Below are 17826 nucleotides of genomic sequence, written 5' to 3'. Positions count from 1 at the left end.
TCGCTATGCTTTTGAGGAAACTGTAACTGCATAAATCTCTATCCATATGATTATTCTTTCTCCTTTGGCAAATTAAAATCCATCCAAATTTGGGGAACACAAGAGCTAGAAGAAATTGATAAACAAATTATTTGCAACTATATAGTTAGGATTGTAAAGAAGTGGCAGGGATATGAATAACAGATAGGACAATACCAGAGCTGTCATCAAACACTTGTATATAAAGAGCCCAAGGACACCTCCTAGAAATATTTTCTCTCTCCTGCCTCAAAAAATCAGAACAAAACGAAGCAGAGAGAATTTAATAAGACAAATTTTACCCCAAGTCATACACCTCACATAGGATCCATCAGATCATGAGATCCTTTGTCTACATGGCCTACCGTAGTTAGATCAAACATAGTTGTAGAGGTGGATCCTTTTGGCAGGTTGGAGGAGTAACAAAATCCAAGTCTGTAAATACAGCCATCTGTTAACTCAACCATTTCAGCTGTTGAGAGACAGAGACCACCCTCTTAAGCTTCTCCCATAGTAGCTATTACAGGGAAAAATGCAGAGCTTTGCTCTGCATTTCTTGATTACACATTACTGGCAATCTTGTGAACAGTCTAGTGTTCATGTGTGGAACAGATGAGAATAAAAGCTGTGAAGAAGAGGAGCAATGCCAAATAATATTCAAAGCAGCAAATAATATTACAAGCTCTGTTTGCATGCCATTATCACTGACAGTCCTACCCTTTTGGAAAACAGGAATCAGGAATCTGATCATACAGAGGTGTCTCACAGCACCTGATGTTGGGTTCAGTGATTTGTTATCTCCGAGTTACGAAGTGTGGCAAGACAGTCTTTCATGGTTAGCTAGGCCAAATAGCAAAGGCAGATCACCTGCTGAGGCACAGTGCTCAGATATCTTACATGTACCTGTAAAATATGTACTGTCTCCTGGGGACAGACAAAACCAGCATAGCTCTAACCTTTACCAGTTAAATTCATCCCAAAACTTACTTTAACAATGTTTCTCAGCGGTAGTCAATATTTGCTGCAAAAGCGTTTCCAGCAAGAGCTGGTGAGCTAGCACCCATGAGTTCCTCATGCACAAAAGTGGAAAAGTCTAGGCGTGAAGTGCACCGGAGCATCATACGCTGCCTGGATGGGCAGAACATTGGCTGGACAAGACGTGAGATGGGGATAAAAGCTTTTGGCAGTTCATCCCCTGCCAGAAATAGAGCTCCATCTCCGTAACTTAAAGACATGTCCATGTAGACCGTTCAAATCAGAGCATTAATTAATAAACACACTTCAGTCTGGTAAACGCAGTGTCTGATGGACCCAGTGCAGCTGCCTATGCATTCAGAAAAGGGGGAAATGCATGCAGGTTCTCCTGTCTGCTGACCATATACAGCAAGTGCAGTTCATAGGTTTTCTAGTGAACGTGGGAGTCCATCCAGTCCTCTGAGACCAAGGCAGCAATGAGCATTGCTGAGTCAGCAGCAGGGTCCTGCAGAGCAAATATAGCTATATGCTTTCCCCCCACTTAACCCTTGTCCATCCCCATGTACACACACACTTTTGAGACCCCCTGCAGTCACAAGACACTCCTAAATACTACATATGCTGAACGCTCAAGCCAAAATTTAACCTCCAGCAGTTAAGCACCTTTTCCATGGTCAGTGAAGTGCGTGGTGGCTGTGTAAGAGGGCAAAGAGCGCGGGGCTCCTGAGTGTGCTGCGCACCAGTAGCATGGGCCAGCTCCGAGCTGGAGTTGCACACAGTGCATACTGTACATCTGCTGGATTTTATGTTTTGGCAACAAATGGAGAGAGGTTTCTCCCACAGGTCGCCAAAGGCGACAGTGGGGTGTCCAAAGGGACAGTGGGGTGCAGTGTTATCACAGCTCTTTTTGTTTGCATAGTTTCCCCAGCAGACTGACAAAGAACTAAATCTTTGTGTCTATGCTTATGAAATACATGTCTTTGACCTGAGGAATTTGAACCGTCTGTTACTTTGGACCCAGGGAGCAAGAAATGGTCAAACGTCCATCAGTCTACAACTGGCAGTCTGGATTTTAGAAGTCCATGTTTAAATGCACTGAAAGTCAATTTTGTCCTGAGCTGAAAAGCAGATGTAGAAGTCTTGTTGGTGCCCTCAGTACTTTCTTGCTGAATGAAACACCAGAAGTAGACTTGTATATCTGTCCAAGTTAAAGAAGATTGTTTTGTAGTTAATGATTTCCAAGCACGATAAGCCATACAATTTGTCCCTGCCCAGAGTGGTTTTAAGCTAGGATGTCCGTGGAGTCAAACACTTTGTTTATTTACATCCCAATTTGGCAAAGCAGTATTTTTTGTGCAGCAAAAAGTGTGCCTTTTGGAGGGAACCAGAAGGTGTCCTCAGAATGGGGCTGTGCTCCTTTCTGTGCTAGAGCTTTGCTGTGTAGTTATTTGGGACTAGTACTCACTAGTTCTGGAGATTGTCAAAGCCACTCACAGCATGAGAGCTCTTCTTCCCAGCTGTATCTACAGTGCTTAACCCCACCTTGAGCCAGGAATGAACACAGCAGCACTAACATGATGGCAGGGATAAGTTTTGCTGTCTGTAAAATGGGATAATCTTGAATCTCACAGGCACTTATTAGAACTAAAGTCATTGCAGTGAGCACCAAGTATTTTGGATGACGATACAAAGTCTTAATAATTTCTTACAGATTTCTTTCCTAAACATGTTCTATGCTGTCCAAAGCCATCAAGTTGAAGCAGAACTGAGCTACTAACAGCAATAAAATCAATTTCCAGATAGTAAATGTCCAGTGGTGTTTTAAAACTCTTCCTAAGAATTATAGCTTTACTAGAGGTGCTAGCATATATGTATGCTTTCAGCCTTCCAAAGAAAAACAAACATATCTCAGAGATGGGCTGAAAAGATTCTGTTTGCAGATTTTTGAATGCACAAGTATTCAGTGGTGAAGGTGGCACCAGTGCAGAGTGATATAATACGGCTTCCTTGGAGACCTACCTGTAAATATCAGAGGAGACGCTGTCTGGACAAAGGGAAACACCCCATGATCATGCTCTGAACTTGCCAGAATCAGCCTAACTCAAATGTAGAAAGAGAATCGCTCAGACCTGTCAGACCCCAAGGTTTCCTTTAGATGCATCCACTTTCTCTACCTGAAGATACTGACTGGTGGAACAGACTGTCAGGAGCCTTTGCACTTCTCCAAAGGTACAGGGTGTCCAGCAGTTTGGCCAGATCTATGGCACAGCAGTCGTAACCTGGACACTTCTACACAGCACAGCACATCTGACATGTGCAATATGTTTTATCTCCCCGGACTTTGTACGCAGTACAGGCACCTACACGTGAGCTAGCCCTCCAAGTCCCCCTTCACAGTCAGCAGAGAGCAACCAGCACAGCTGACCTACTTTAGATGCATTTTAGCATAGAAGAAACTAAACCGTACAAAGCGTGTCTAGCTGGCTTCTTCCCATGTGGATGTCTCCACGTTGAAGACTCCCAGCCTGCTGTGGTTTGGGCTTTACACAGGCAGACCCGCCGCCCAGCTGCAGAGGCTGCTGGCCAGGACACCCCCGCACTTGCACGGCCACAGCTGTGTTAGCACGGCACAGCACCTGGGGCACGGAGCTCCTCTGGGCGTCAGCCTGGGACTGTCTTCGGGGCTGACATAGGCACGCCGGGGGGGATCTGCTGAATGCTGAAAATTTGGCTCGCTTTCTGTGAGCGCTTGGCTGGGGGTTGGGTATTTCTGAACGTGAAGACCCTATTGTAGGTGAGAAAGACCAGGAATCTCTTCGGAAGAGAGTCCTACCCATTCTGAGGAGACCAGAGAAATTGGAATAGCATCAAACATACAGTAGAGGACTTCTTTCTCAGACTTGTTTCTCTAATGTTCTTATTTCTAATAAATAATCATGTAAATGAAAGTACTGGGAGATATTCAAGCAGGAAAACTTCTTTAATTTTAGGAAGGGCAGTAGGCTGTTTATCTCAAGTTGACCTAAGCAAACAATCTTCAAAAAGGCCTCAGAACTGTGGCTGCCAATTCCAAATACTGCTCATAAAAAAATAAACAAAAGCAAGCATGTTTGGGTTGGGTTTGGAAATGTCCCCAAGGAGCAGAGGGCTGTTGTTTCCATGGCAATGCCATGCACTTCCAGCAGACTGGTCTCTCTTTTAGACACATGGATTTTAAAATGGGTGGAGGATGTTTAGAGTATTCATTCACCCCTGTATAGCAAAAGATGGAGAGTTTCAGGGTTAGAGTATTATGTCAAGTCCTAAACTTCTGTTTGGCTAAACTGTTCCTTCCAGACAAACATTAAACCTTGATGGGAAACTGTCAAGAAGGGAAGAATCCACTGCTCCGCTCAATTTGTCTGACTGTTTTCACCAATGCATTAAAAACCTGGGCTTTATTTACTCATGTGTCCTAGTTTGACAGGTATCTATGGCTGATATTGTGCCTGTTATACCAGACAAAGGAGCAACATTTTTCTCTTTTCATTTCCCTGGGCTTTGTGGCGAAACTTGATAATGTTTAAGTAGAGTTTGTTTTCTTTTCTTCTTCTTTCACTCCGTAACAGACAGTGAGGACTTTTGAGGGTCCCACAGTTCTGAAACTGTTGATCAATCATTCAAGTGATAAATATTATTATGCAAATAATTCCAGTATGTCACAATTCTCCATAGATGTTTCGATTGAGAGACAGCCTATCACACCAGACTTCACAGTTCTCAGACTAAGACTCCCTTAAGAATATCTCTTCTGACAATATTTTTACCACCTTTACAGAACAGGTCAGACTGCAGAAAAATGGAAACTTGAATGCACAAAAATCTTTTCAAAATGAAACTATATGTCCAATGAACTTGCTACACCATCAAGTTAAAGCAGGCAAACAAGCTGTGGTATGCCAGCTTAGCCAGAGGTAACTATCGATGTATGTGCTTGACCATCACCAGATGACAGGTAATGAGAATTAATTTGATTCTCTTCCACTGAAGAATAAAAGAGCATGATCAGGAACAGTTACTATGACTTGGGTAGCATACCATAAATTACGCTACAGTCATTTGCCTATCCTCTTGGCCTATGAAGAAGTAATTTGAGGGGGCTGCCAGAAACTAAAAAAAATGTGCACTTCTGCCTCTTGGCATCAAATATCACCCTTCTACACAAAATACAGGTGTTTATGGCACAGGGTAGAACTTCTTTGTATTTTTGCAGGTAGATTTGGATATTAGGTTAATTTTCATTTCATCACAAGCCCATGAGTTTATAGGATTCAACTGTGCCCAGCCTGCACTCACTTTTACTATCCTGAACAGACCTTTGAAGTGAGAATCTACTAAGTAATAATGTTTGATCTTTGCCTTCATGTCTGAACATCCATGCAGCCCACCGAGGATCCTTCTCAGACCTGGAAAGAAGCACACCTTTTGACTCTATCTCTAGCAGCAAAGAGCATAAGACTGCTGGCCAGCTACAACCAAGTCCCAGCTGACACTAAACTTAGCAGTGACTTGGCAGCTCATGTGCCATGACTGCTACTTTGAGTGCTGTTCTTCAGCTTCAGTTCCCCAAGCGCACCAGCTGTCTCCTCTTTTACAATGGTCCTGGAGACAAGCACCATCTTTTTCTTCTGGGTTTGCTTTGAATCAAATGTAATGAGATTCCTGGCCCAAGACTGGTAGACTTGAGTATAATGAATATTACAAAGGCTGAAATGTCTTAACGTAGACCGTTTAACCCTGAATCACATCCTTTCATGTACCCCAGCACTCAAGAGAAAACTCGAAATAACAAACACTGGTGTGGATCCAAGGGAGCCTTTTATTGTGGAAGGAAGAGACCCTTTGTGCTTTTATATCTTCACGGGAAAGTCACAAGTTCCAATAGTAGCTGAAGGAACATGCCATGTTTTCTTACCATTAGATGAGTCAATGGCTTCATCTGTATTACCAAATAAAGCAGTGTGAGGACCTCCTAGTCAAGTAGCACAACACAGCTCGTGTTCACATGCCAAAGCTCTCTCTGTGTTTGCCCAGAAAAAAACAGTCCCATACAGACTCCCCTGTGGGAACACATCCTAACAGAGATGCCATGCTCTGAGCTGTTCCTGGACATTGTCAGGAACATCACAACCTGTCAAACAGCAAAATCAAGGCAGAAAATTAACCATCAGTCAGTATGGATGATCATAAGCCAGTGCCTGAAACCCTGCCTTGCCCTTCTTCAGTTGGCTGGTGCAGATGTAACCACAGAGAACACTCCGTGCACGCTACCAGCACAACACTCTTCTTTTGGGAAAAGCAAGCCAGAAGAGGCAGGGTCACAGCAAACATAGCTACCCTGGCACGGCTGCACCGCTACCACTAGCTGGCAGCAGGGAAGAAACGGGGACCAGATTCTGCCCTCAGTTATGGAGGCACAGATCAGGAGCAGCTGCAATGAAATCGGTGGAACTGGTTGAATATAATATGGGAGTAAACTCATACCCTGTATATGTGGATTGTCTTCCATCTTCAGTCCCATCTTGCACCCATACCAGCAGAATGGGCTGAAGAAACAGAATATGACTACAGGCTCCACAGCGCTTTCAGCACTGCAGCTGGTTCTTGTTTTTAAGGAATGTAATAATTAAATCCAGATGCAAATAAAATAACTGGGGAAATAAAGGCACTATGAGTGGAAAAGATTTTCAAGAGCTCAGCAAGATCCACATTAGATTGGACTTTTCAGCTTCAACTGGAACAAACGTTGTCCCTCGGGCAAAAAAAATCTAATAACTGTGAAGACATAATTGCTAATGCAGACCTAGCATTTTGGCCTACTAATTGTCTTCACCATTCAGAAACAGACAGTGGACGGAAATGTTCCTCACTCAATTGCCTACATAACGATTTTTCAGGCAGGATATTTCCATTTTGTTCCAGACCTGTTTGTGCTTTGTGTGCAATTATTTTGTGCTCCCAGAACATTCAGCCATTTGAATCCCTCAATTAGCTCAACACTCTGACACTTCTTTTTATAAATACGATGTTGGCTTACACCCTGGAACAACTAACCAATCACTCCATTATCACTAGTAGGGCAAGGAGCAACAAAAACATATCAGAATAATTGAGAATGCCTCAGAAAACTTCTGAACCCAAAGGAAACAATCTGGATCCCATTTTCCCCTCATTCCCACCTCCCTCATAGCACTGATTGTCAATACCTCATTACTGGTTTAAATTGATACAACCCACAGTTTAAAATACTGTATTAAAATAGTGAGCATCAGGACCTTCCAAGTTTTTGTGATGAATTGAATAATGTGGGGAAAAAATGTTGCCAAAAAATACCCAGGTGACTTAGGACCCTGTGTCTCATTTTCAAGATGGGCTCTGACAGCGAGAATAGCAAAGGCACCCAAAACTGAGGCAGAAGTCTTGAGGAACTGAGAAATGTGTCTGCTCATAATAGGAGGTAAACTGGTTCCCAGTGGACTTCAGCAAAGACTGTACAACCCTGCCCATACAGCTGGAACCATGACGTTGCACTGAACTGCACCTACCTTGTTACTGCTGGGTGAGTGGACTAGATGAAAGCTCACTCACGGCTGCAATGCAGGCATACCCTTAGTTGAAGTACAGAGGAGATGATCTTTATGGCTGACTGAAGGATTTGCATAGTCACCTTTACACGCACTCCTACATTTCCATTGCTCATATTCACCATTGTAAGTAAAAAATTATTCTGCTTAGACCTGCAAAACCAAGAAAGCTTTTGGGCAGACACTAATGGACCAGCTAGGGCCACCCACCAGTTGAGGGGCATCAGAGAATATAACATGGCTCAGATCTGTATGGGTGGAGAGAAGTATTGCCAAGACAGACACTGGGATAAGAATCTGTTTTCAATTGAGAAACTAACTGTCTCCCTTCCACAGTGTGTGGCGTAATCGTTCAGCTGAAATCCTTAGTCTGGTGGAAGCCAGTCCTACAGCTCTGTGTTTAAGACTAAACAACTGAAAGAAACAAGCAGTACAAATAGATAGTATTCCTGCTGTCCCAAAGTGGCTATGGTATGAAGGTTTTTCCTCCTAGGAGCTTTTATCTAAGAAAGTGTTTCCAAAGCAAACCAGATAAAATATTGTGTGTAAGAATCTTAAAGGCAACTGAGTTTTCCATTTATGTTCATCTCAGCTTCTCACGGCTCCCTGGGATAAGATTGGATTCATGATTCATTTGTAAACCTCATTTTCAAAGCTTGTTGTTAGTCATCTCGTAAGATACATTATTTTCTAAACAAGCAGCTTATCTGGCTGGATAAAAGTATCTAGCCACCCTTGAGAATGGAAGCTGACATGCAGATGAATCTCGGGATTGCTCACTCTTGCTCACACAGCTCTAACGACAGCGACGTGCAGATGTACAAGTTCAGGTCCCAGAAGCAATTTGGCCATAGCACTGTGCCAGGGTTAATTAGCCACAGCCACCAACAAGGCTATTCGGCAAGACTACTCGCAGGCTAGTTTTTGCAGCTGGTGGAGGTATCGCTGAGCAGTGCTGCATTTGATATTGTAGACCTGCTGTTCGTGTCAAAGCTTACAGCGGGCGTGAGAAGCGATGGTTAGCTCAGTGCAGAAAAGAAATCATCCTTTATTTCAGGGCAACCCAGGAAAAAGAGGGAGACGCAAAGGAAATCTAATCCTAATTAGATCAGTACAATATAATAAGAAGCCTCATAGCTCATACAAGTGCCAGAAGGATCATACCCTTCTGATTCGCTTGAACTTCCCACTTTTCCCACTTTTTTGCAAGGGTAAGTGACCTCAGGAGCCACAGAATACACAAAGTGCTGTAGAGGCAGTCACAAAAAAATATTCCAGGAGAGCCTGGCATATCTCAGGCTCTGACAGCCACCTCAGGGACGGTGTTTGTAAATGCTAGCAGAAACAGGGTGTGGTAAATTTCTGGAGATCTAAATTACATGCTAGGGCCTTCACATCAGCTCTGCAACATCATTGCAAGAGTTAGGCAAGGGTAAGAGATTTAGGATCCAAAAATTCATGATTTTGCATGGATCTGACATAATACACGTGACACAAGGAGACTGCATAGGGTGAGCAGGTGCTGCCTGAGTAGCAGAGGTTGCTCCTGAGGTCAACCTGTGCTCCTGTGTGTCTCACCAGCTTTGCATAATGAGGTAGAAGTTCCTCAGCGGAGAACAAGAATTTACACATAACATATCAAATGAAAGCTATCCTCTTTCATTTTCTTTTTATTTTCCAGTCTTAAAGGGGCATCCTAATAGCTTCGTTTGTGTTTCTGATTCCTTATGTTATTGCTTTAATTAGTATTTAAAAGAAGTTGATTTAGATATTTACAATCTTCTGTTTAATTTTGGTAAGCTTTAGTAAGTTATCAACAGTACTAAATTATATACACCAGGCATAGCCACACATTTAAGAAATAACAAGAAAAATGTACCTTTCATACAATCTCCCCCCCCATTTATTTCTTATGCCATATGAAGAATGATGGGAGAACTGCGGTATCTCCCTGGGACAGATTACTTCCTGCAATGACAACAGGTTATTGCTGGCACATCTCACCAGTCCCACAGACAGACCGGCTTTGGTAGCCTCCCACAGCAGCCAGCCAGCTGTCATTCAGAAGGGCGTTATCTTTGTAGATATGTTTCTGTCTCCTCTAGGCTCTTCATCCAAAGCTCATCAAAGCTTTGATGTAAAGCAAACTTTCTAAAGCTTTTCTTTTTTAAGGAAAAGGTATTCCTTTCCTATAAATACACCTTCTTTAACTGAAGAAGGATCACCATTTCTAGTTAACTCATCCTCTAGTACAAAACGCAGTAAGAATCTGCCAGCATCTCACCCACGGGCAGGGAACCGCCGCTGGCCAGGGGCAGGAGACAGGCAGGAATGCTGACAGCTTAAATACTGTAAGGCAAAAAAGCCAGCACCGGGGCAGGGAGTGAAAGAACAGACTTGATTTCAGCAGCGTGTGTGTGGTCTGCTATGATGGGGTTGTGCAGTGTGCTCCGGGGAGACCTGACGGTTGTAATTCTTGCTTTCCCCTGCCTCTCAGCCGAACCTAACTCTCCGAACACATATGCATAGGAAACACTTTATTTTTATTTTTTCGTTGCAGGGGTGCCAAGAAGGATTTTACCGTACCAGCTCAGGAAAATGCTCTCCTTGCAACTGTAATGGTAATGCAAACAGATGCCTTGATGGATCTGGAATCTGTGTGGTAAGGAATTCCTGTCTTCAGTGCTGGTCCCTCACTGAATAACAGTACCTTTTCTTTTTTAAAAAAAGATAACATGAACCATTTCACCTTCTTTAACTCTTGCATGAGGCTTCACATGAAGGAAATATTTCCCAGGCAAACCCAAGAAACCATGGTCTGACTCTTCTATTAACACCAATGCTCAATTTCAATACACAGCAAAAGCAGTGTCTACCACAGGAGCTTTTTGCTGAAGAGCCATCGTAAGTAGGGCCAAAAGCAATATATTAATAAGATTATCCTAGCCAAATTTCATTCTCACTTACTTAAATTATATCTGCAGATTCAAAACAGTTCCTGCTTGCAGTATTTGTGAGAGTCAGTACGCTGGGGAAAATTTTTAGTCCATCAGAAATATGGAAAGAATTTTGAATACCTCTGGAGAAAAAATGTATAAATTCAAAGACATTTCATTCTCCCCTTTATGAATACAGTGCTGTAGATTGTATAAACAATTTACAATGGTGAGTGACCCCTGTGAGTGTATATACATGTGTTATCCATAGTAATTCTGCTGCATGGCAGCCTCCTGCTGTGAAGGAACAACATGAGGAGGTTGAAATAATACACCAAGGGAAGAGTGTGTTGAACTCTAGGGTAGTATTACAATTTCCCGTATGTTCGATCTCACTCAGTATCAGTTTATACAGAAAGCTGTGAGTTAGGATTAGTAGTTGATCACTTGTAGTTCCAGAGCAAAAATCAGTCCAGTAAAACTACCCCAAATTACTAGTGGGCAATCAGAGCAGTAATACACTAAAAAAGGGATGGAAGTTAATAATGTAATGTATCTAAACCACATAGCAAGAGCTAGGCACTAGTGTACTTTTTACAGGCTTGTAAAGCAGGAGTAGAGCCCAGAGCTCCTTGCTCTGCCATGTGTTGCTTTTGACAAGTCATAAACCTTTGCCCTCAGTTTGTCTCTTCATAAAACAGCCTGATAATATTCACATACTTTGCGTCGTTGCAGCCTCTATCATGTTTTCAGTTATACAAATACATAAAGCCATGCTCCATGGCATATTTCCTACCATTTTTATTTCTGTGGGAGAAAGACAGTGCAGCTGTTCAGCCCAGGAACAATTATCATGGCTTGGCCACTGTAGCGTGCTTAGGATTGGCTGGTTTCTGCAGAACACATTTTGGCTTAGTGTTTTAATATTAAATTTTTAAAAGTGGTTTTACACTGCCAGGCATTCCCAGCTATTCTCTTTCGCATGCACAAGGCTTTTGCTCTCTGGATGATTGTCCCCTTCGTGTCAAGTGACAATGATGCCAAGAGGAAATTTCTGATGGAAGATTTGGGAACAAGAGAGAGAGCTTGACAAATGTCTGCTGCTGATGACTCTGGTGACCAGAGAGTTTCTGGAGTGGAATATATGAGGTAGGGAAGTGATTATCTCCTCAGTTTACAAACACGCAGAAGACTTGTCTCCTAACTTCTACAAAAATAAGGCCAATGTCAAGGGTTCAGGGGAAAAAAAAAAAAAACCAAACACAAACCCAAAGTTACTGTATCAGCAGGAAATAATCTGAAAGTATATGTGCATTCCTGACTGGCGTTTCTCTGGGATACTAAATTCTTGGAACCAGCCAGGTAGTAAAGAACAAAACTAAGAGCTAAACCCCAGTTTACTACTTGAGTTCAAATAAGCCATTTGATGGCTTATCTGAATGATTTAAGAAGCCATTAATCTCAGGCCATTTACTTCTGAATAAAGAGGAACAGAAAAAAGGCTTACGTGAAATAAGAGTGAAAGAGAGAGGGAAAGAGTGTGGTGCAAGGAAAGAGCAGAATGAAAAGAGTTTTTGAAAGTTTGATAGCATAAAACAGAACCAGAGATGCCCATGGGGACTGCACTAACAGGACTTTCCTGAGGATGTGGAAATTTCCAGGGAAGACTGAAGAAATCAGTAAACTACAAAATGTGACACAGAAAGCCTGGGAGAAGAACAGCTTAGAGAAAGAAAGATGCAACTTGAAGTACAGCAGAAAGAAGCATGTTAGAAGAATGAATGCAAGTAATTTGGGAAAAGGAGACTTGATGGTTGATAATGTGATTTGTATTAGAATCAGTGGACAAAGCAGCCTTCCCTAAGGACCGTTCTGGAGAAGCACAGGAACGGATCTGGCCAAAGCCTGCTGGGGCTGAGACTGGGGCAGAAAGGAGTAGGTACCTATATGGCTGGGAGTTTCTGTGAAGAAATGGGACCACAAGGTATGGAGAGCTCACTATTTTCTCTGTCCTCAAATTTTTAGGCAAATTACTCCAATAATTCTTGCGGTGGTAACCACCACACCTGATAGTAAGCCATAAGAATGTCTGCAAATAGAGATATTCTGTATTTATCCCATATTATTATTGTTGTCGTCCTCTGTTTCTACCAGTATAAACCTGCTATCTCCCTGCTTCTGATATGCAACAGTGTTCTAAAGTTCTATCACTTATGGACTCTCTACTGGCACCACATGTTACCCTAACCATGAGTCAGAGGTGTTACGGAATGTCTTTAGCAGAAGATCTTTAGAAGAACTGATGTTTCCCAGAGTTAAAAGTTTCTATGTCTGCATGTTTATTCACACAATGGAATGATTTAAACATGAAAAAAAAACATTTTTTAAAGTTAACTCTGCTAACAATGACAGAAGACAACATGAAAGTAATAATAACACTGTGTTCAGTTGGTAGATAATTATTTTTTGTAGTTTAAGTAATAACTATGCTACAAGAGCTGAATAAATGAATAAGGCAGTATGAAAATGAAGAAGTACTCTACTTCAAAAGGGATGAAATACAAGGGTCAGACTCTATACAGTGCTCTAAGACCATCATATTATGCAAATCCCCCAAATCAATTTGGCGAACGTAGTTCCCACAGCATACAAATTAATGAAATTTTCATTGGCCTCTGCCCTGAATTTGAAATCAAGTAAAATTAAACCGCTGTTAACAATGCCTTAGGGTAAAGTACTCACATCTTTAATTTCTGCTGACATAAGTATCTATCTTAGGTTTCTCTTTCAAAACTTCTCTCAGCTTATTCATAGAGTGTAAATCAAATCCACAAGTCTTTAAAAGCTTATTGAGTGACACAATCAATGAATCAACAAACTCATTAGGTAACCAGACAGAAGAAATTATTGCAGACAGAGCCTTTCTTGCATAGAAGTCTACATAAAACTGCAGAAATCAATCACATTGTCTCGTGATTAAAACCGAAGAGCCACTCAGTTCACTTCATTAGTATAGAAAATCACCCAAGTGTTAGAAGAAAAGCAGCCAGCAGAGTGTAAGCTCCATTTATGATATAATATAATAGAGATGTCAAATAATGCCTCATTTCAAAGCCATTATCTGGTGATACATGAAAGGCTAGTAGAGGAAGAAACACCAATATTTTGTACTGATTTTAGGCTTTGGACTTTTAATGTAACTTTCTCAATCCTAGCTAAGACAAGGAAAGGAAGTCACTTGTAGGACCCTCTAGCTTTTGATTTTGGAAACACGCATATATGTGATGTTAACTGGGTGAAACTGTAACACCTGCAAGTGGCAGTCTGCAGACAGTGATGTGCATTTCTCCTCCATAAAGCCCATTGGGTTTTGCTGCTAACAAGATATGAAGAAATGAAGCGAATGTTTTGCCTCCTTCACCATCCCCCAGAGTCTACCCCACCAGCAACCTACAGCTGAGCTATTCCTTTACAGCACCTCCACTGAGGGTTCAGCATTTGAAAATTCAGACATGGGAGTGGGCTTCAAATGACTTGACAGCTGAGTAGAACGTCAGTGATGGTCAACTCTGAAATGAGTGGCATATGGAGGTGAAACAGCTTGTCTAAAGCAATGAGCTCTCATATCATATGCAACTAATATAATGGGCAGGGCTTCACCATACTAAAAAATGTGATTGCATACACTAGGGAAGGAAGTTGCTTGAGGTGACTGCAATGTGCTATGGCAATGACTCCAGACAAACACAGTAAAATGGATTGAAAGGTTGAAAGGATATAAAAATTACAAAGCTGGATATCCAGACAAAATTTTTGTTGCACTGAGTTATCAGTGTCCTTTCTGAGGTTTCTGCTGTTAATGGAGGTTAGATCTTCACAAATGCATGAAAACACATGAAGCAGAAGAAGTAAGTCTGGAGACAGCATTATAGCAGAAGGTGAAGGGTAAATTTGTTGGTGTCTACCCAAAAAATCTCTAAGTGCGTGCTTTGTTATCACCTCAGTGCCATATATTTGATCAGTACAAATATAAGGCATACAAAGATTACTCAGATAAATAAATAAATAAATAAATAAATATGACCTTTGGGGAAGAAGAAAGACCAAAGGATCATAACAGTGGAGAGGATAAATTCACTGGTATCCTTTCCAGCCTTTTATGGAATTTTTTACAATAGAGCGTATTGTCGTGTAAGTGATTTGTGTTTAAGCGTTTGGGTTTACAGCTGAGTGGAAAGGTTGGAATGGATTTGGCAGTTCTGCCCGAGAGGATAATATGTTCCACATGATTGCCAAGGCAGGTCTGGAGAATCGCCAGTGGATCTACAACCATCCATCAAGCATGAGCAAAAAGCAGCAGGGAGCTAGTAAAATTCTCCAGCTTATTAGGTATTTCTGGCTTCATGAAGAACCTTGCAGCTTACAGCTCACTGTTTCTTTCTATGAAGATGGACTACATCTATCTATAGTGACCTTGGTGATACATGTTTGGAAAGCTAACCAGAACTACAACAGTCTGGTGCTGAAGTGCAGCCCTTCTCTTCTCCAGAGTGTTTTAGTATGCAGTAGTTGTCAAAAGCATTTCTGTTAATAGAGTCATTTTCTCAGGTATAGATATTTCCCTCTCTCTTAGCTGTGTTTAAACTTAGTATTTGTTGTCCTAACTGGTTTGCTATTGAAAACTTGCAACAGTGACCCCCAACATGCGACCACTTCATTTCCATTCCCCGTGCAGCCTGTATAAGAGGCACGTAGGAATTCAGGCCAAGACTGCGAGGAAGGGCTGCTGTTGCTCTCATGCCTGCTCAGCTGCATTTCCCACAGGTAGCTAAGACAAGTGATGGATTAAGAAAGTAGAGGGCCAGGTTTTGGCAAAACATCAGCTCCCACTTTGTTCATTACTACGGGACAAGTTCTACAAACCAAAACTTTGACATGGAGGGGGTATGTTGACCCAAACTGGACCAGGAACTGAGTTTTGTTGCTATTCTCATTATTTTATGTAGACACTTGTCTTTACTTCAGTAAAAGTTGTGCAATACTTAGTGTTTCCTTTTAGTGCCTCATCTCCTTCTTCCATAGGAAATTCTGAAATTTAACACTGCATCTCATCCACACTGGCTGGAGAGAGAAAGCTTGAAATCATAAACCTCAAAGAGTAAAAGGATAAAACATGTACATCTCCTGACTTTCAAGTTATTATGCTGAAGTACTCTTATTTTTTATACTATTATTATATATAGTACTATTATTATTTGGGGACAGCAATGAGTCCTGGCGTGCTGGCATGGGCAATGCTATGCAGTTCTGTAACTTCAGATATGAGTGCATCTCCCAAATTTGGGGAAGTCTAAATCTACATCCAGGTATTATACCTCAGGCCAACCTCCACTGGCCCAACAATAGATACAGACTAATTGCACAGCAATGTAAACCATTTGCATCTCTTTACCTGTATAATTTATTTATCCTTGTGCAATCTTTCTGCATTAACAGTTGTTATAAGACTATCTTTTAGAAGAACAAGAAATAAGGGAGAAAAAAAAAAACAAACAAAACCCAACAGTTCCTACTATATTGTAACAATGACTGTTTTCAGCTGCAAAGTAATATTCAGAATTTCCAACCAGGGTTTGATGTCACTTCTGGATTTCACAAATAATATGTGAACACACACACACACACACACACACACTAGGATTTGGGGTTTTTTTTTTGGTCATACTAACTTCACTAGAGGTAGGGATGAGTATTAACTTTTGGTTGCCCCTGGAGAGTCCCCATACCATCCAGCATTAGGTGCCTAACACAGGTGCTCTGCACCACTCTGTGGCAGGTCCTATCTTTCTTTAAGTTTAGAGCGTACACAGAAAAACAGTCTGCTATATGTTTCCTATTGAGGAGGTCCAGCCTGCCTAAATTGCACTAGGTGTTAGCCATCTGATGAAATAATTTCCATAAAACTGCCTAATTGGCACATTTAATGAAGCTGGTGCCTTTGAAGATCATTAGAAAGAGCTATTCTCTCCTAAGTTCAGGCTCCCAAATTAAGGTGGGGCAGATTCCCACCTCTCAGCTTTCCAGTTGTATTCATTTACGGAAAAGCATGTTTCTCTTGTGCTGGGAAACTTGTCCTAGTACCATTGCCTGAAGAGAATCAACAGACTTTTCATTATTATTTGTGCACAAGGGTATTTTCTGAGCAGAACTGCATCACATGAAGTGTTCTATGGTCTCAGAACAGTGGTTCTAGCTTTACTTTCCAAGGAAATGAGTTCAGGAGCTCAGTGCTGACAAGCATTCCTAAGTAACACCCCCCAGCACCTTTTCATGCGCTTTTCATGTGTGTAAACTATAGATAGTTACAGTAAGGGCCAAGTAGAAATGCTCTGATTTGTGGTACTTAGTAAGAGCAGAGTAGTAGGACCAGCGAAGGCATTTTCTGACATAGGAATATACACTCCAGCCACTCTCTTACCTGACAGACTGCTGATGATGTACTGATGGATGAATGGTTATGTGCTCTAGCCTCGTATAGAAGCTTTTAGAAGCCAGGCTGCTATTATATTGGATTACTTCCTCTGAAGCTGAAGTGTCCACGAGGAAGGGGCATCTCTGTCTTGACCTTTGCTTTATGAAAATAAAGGTTGTATTAACACAGGCATATGGAAAGAATTGAGCTTAGTTTTAACTTATTGTAATTTGAAACAGTTTACAAAAAGCAGAGTATTATAGAGCCTAGTTGCAATACTTCTAACTGCATGGTTGTACCTGTTTTCATGACCTTTACCATGTCTCACTCTGTTCTGTACAAAGGCAGCAAACTTCTGCTAAGCTTCAGTGTTTGATGTCCTAAGATAGATTATCACTGCATATTTTCTGGAGATTTTTACTTCAGTCTTCCTTGTTTTTCAAAAGAAATCAAAACAAAACCTATATACTGAGTTTCTTTATTTGAAAAAGTAGACACCAATATCAGTAAACATATTTCTACAATTTTGTGAGTACATTTGAAAGAACCGCTGAGACAGGCCATGAGCAATCCCGTACATAGTCTGATTTATAACATCAACCATAAATGATGGCTTTGGTTCTAAAGCATGTATGAATACCGGGACCAAGAGTAGCCCTTGTAACTCTTATAGCAAAGCACTTCTTTTTAAAATCCAATTTCACAAAAATCACCATAAATGGAATTCCATTTTTTTCCTCATCATTATTTCTCTGTCAAAAGTGATCCATTTAGAAGCAAAACACTTTTCTCCAACTACCAA

The 17826-nt window shown here is 41.4% G+C and overlaps 1 protein-coding gene across 1 annotated transcript in view; it reads left to right on the top strand.

The window, feature by feature from the left end:
* LAMA4 (laminin subunit alpha 4) overlaps positions 1 to 17826 on the top strand; it is a 104378-nt gene that overhangs the window by 13707 nt on the left and 72845 nt on the right. The window contains exon 2 of the mRNA XM_030004104.1: positions 10177 to 10278. Within this exon, the coding sequence (XP_029859964.1) occupies positions 10177 to 10278 (102 nt within the window). The remainder of the gene's footprint in view (positions 1 to 10176; positions 10279 to 17826) is intronic.

Source organism: Aquila chrysaetos, chromosome 2 (genome assembly GCF_900496995.4).
Source record: "Aquila chrysaetos chrysaetos chromosome 2, bAquChr1.4, whole genome shotgun sequence".
Taxonomy (NCBI): domain Eukaryota; kingdom Metazoa; phylum Chordata; class Aves; order Accipitriformes; family Accipitridae; genus Aquila; species Aquila chrysaetos.
Note: the sequence above shows the minus strand (reverse complement) of the source record. Positions and strands in the feature narration are given on the sequence as shown.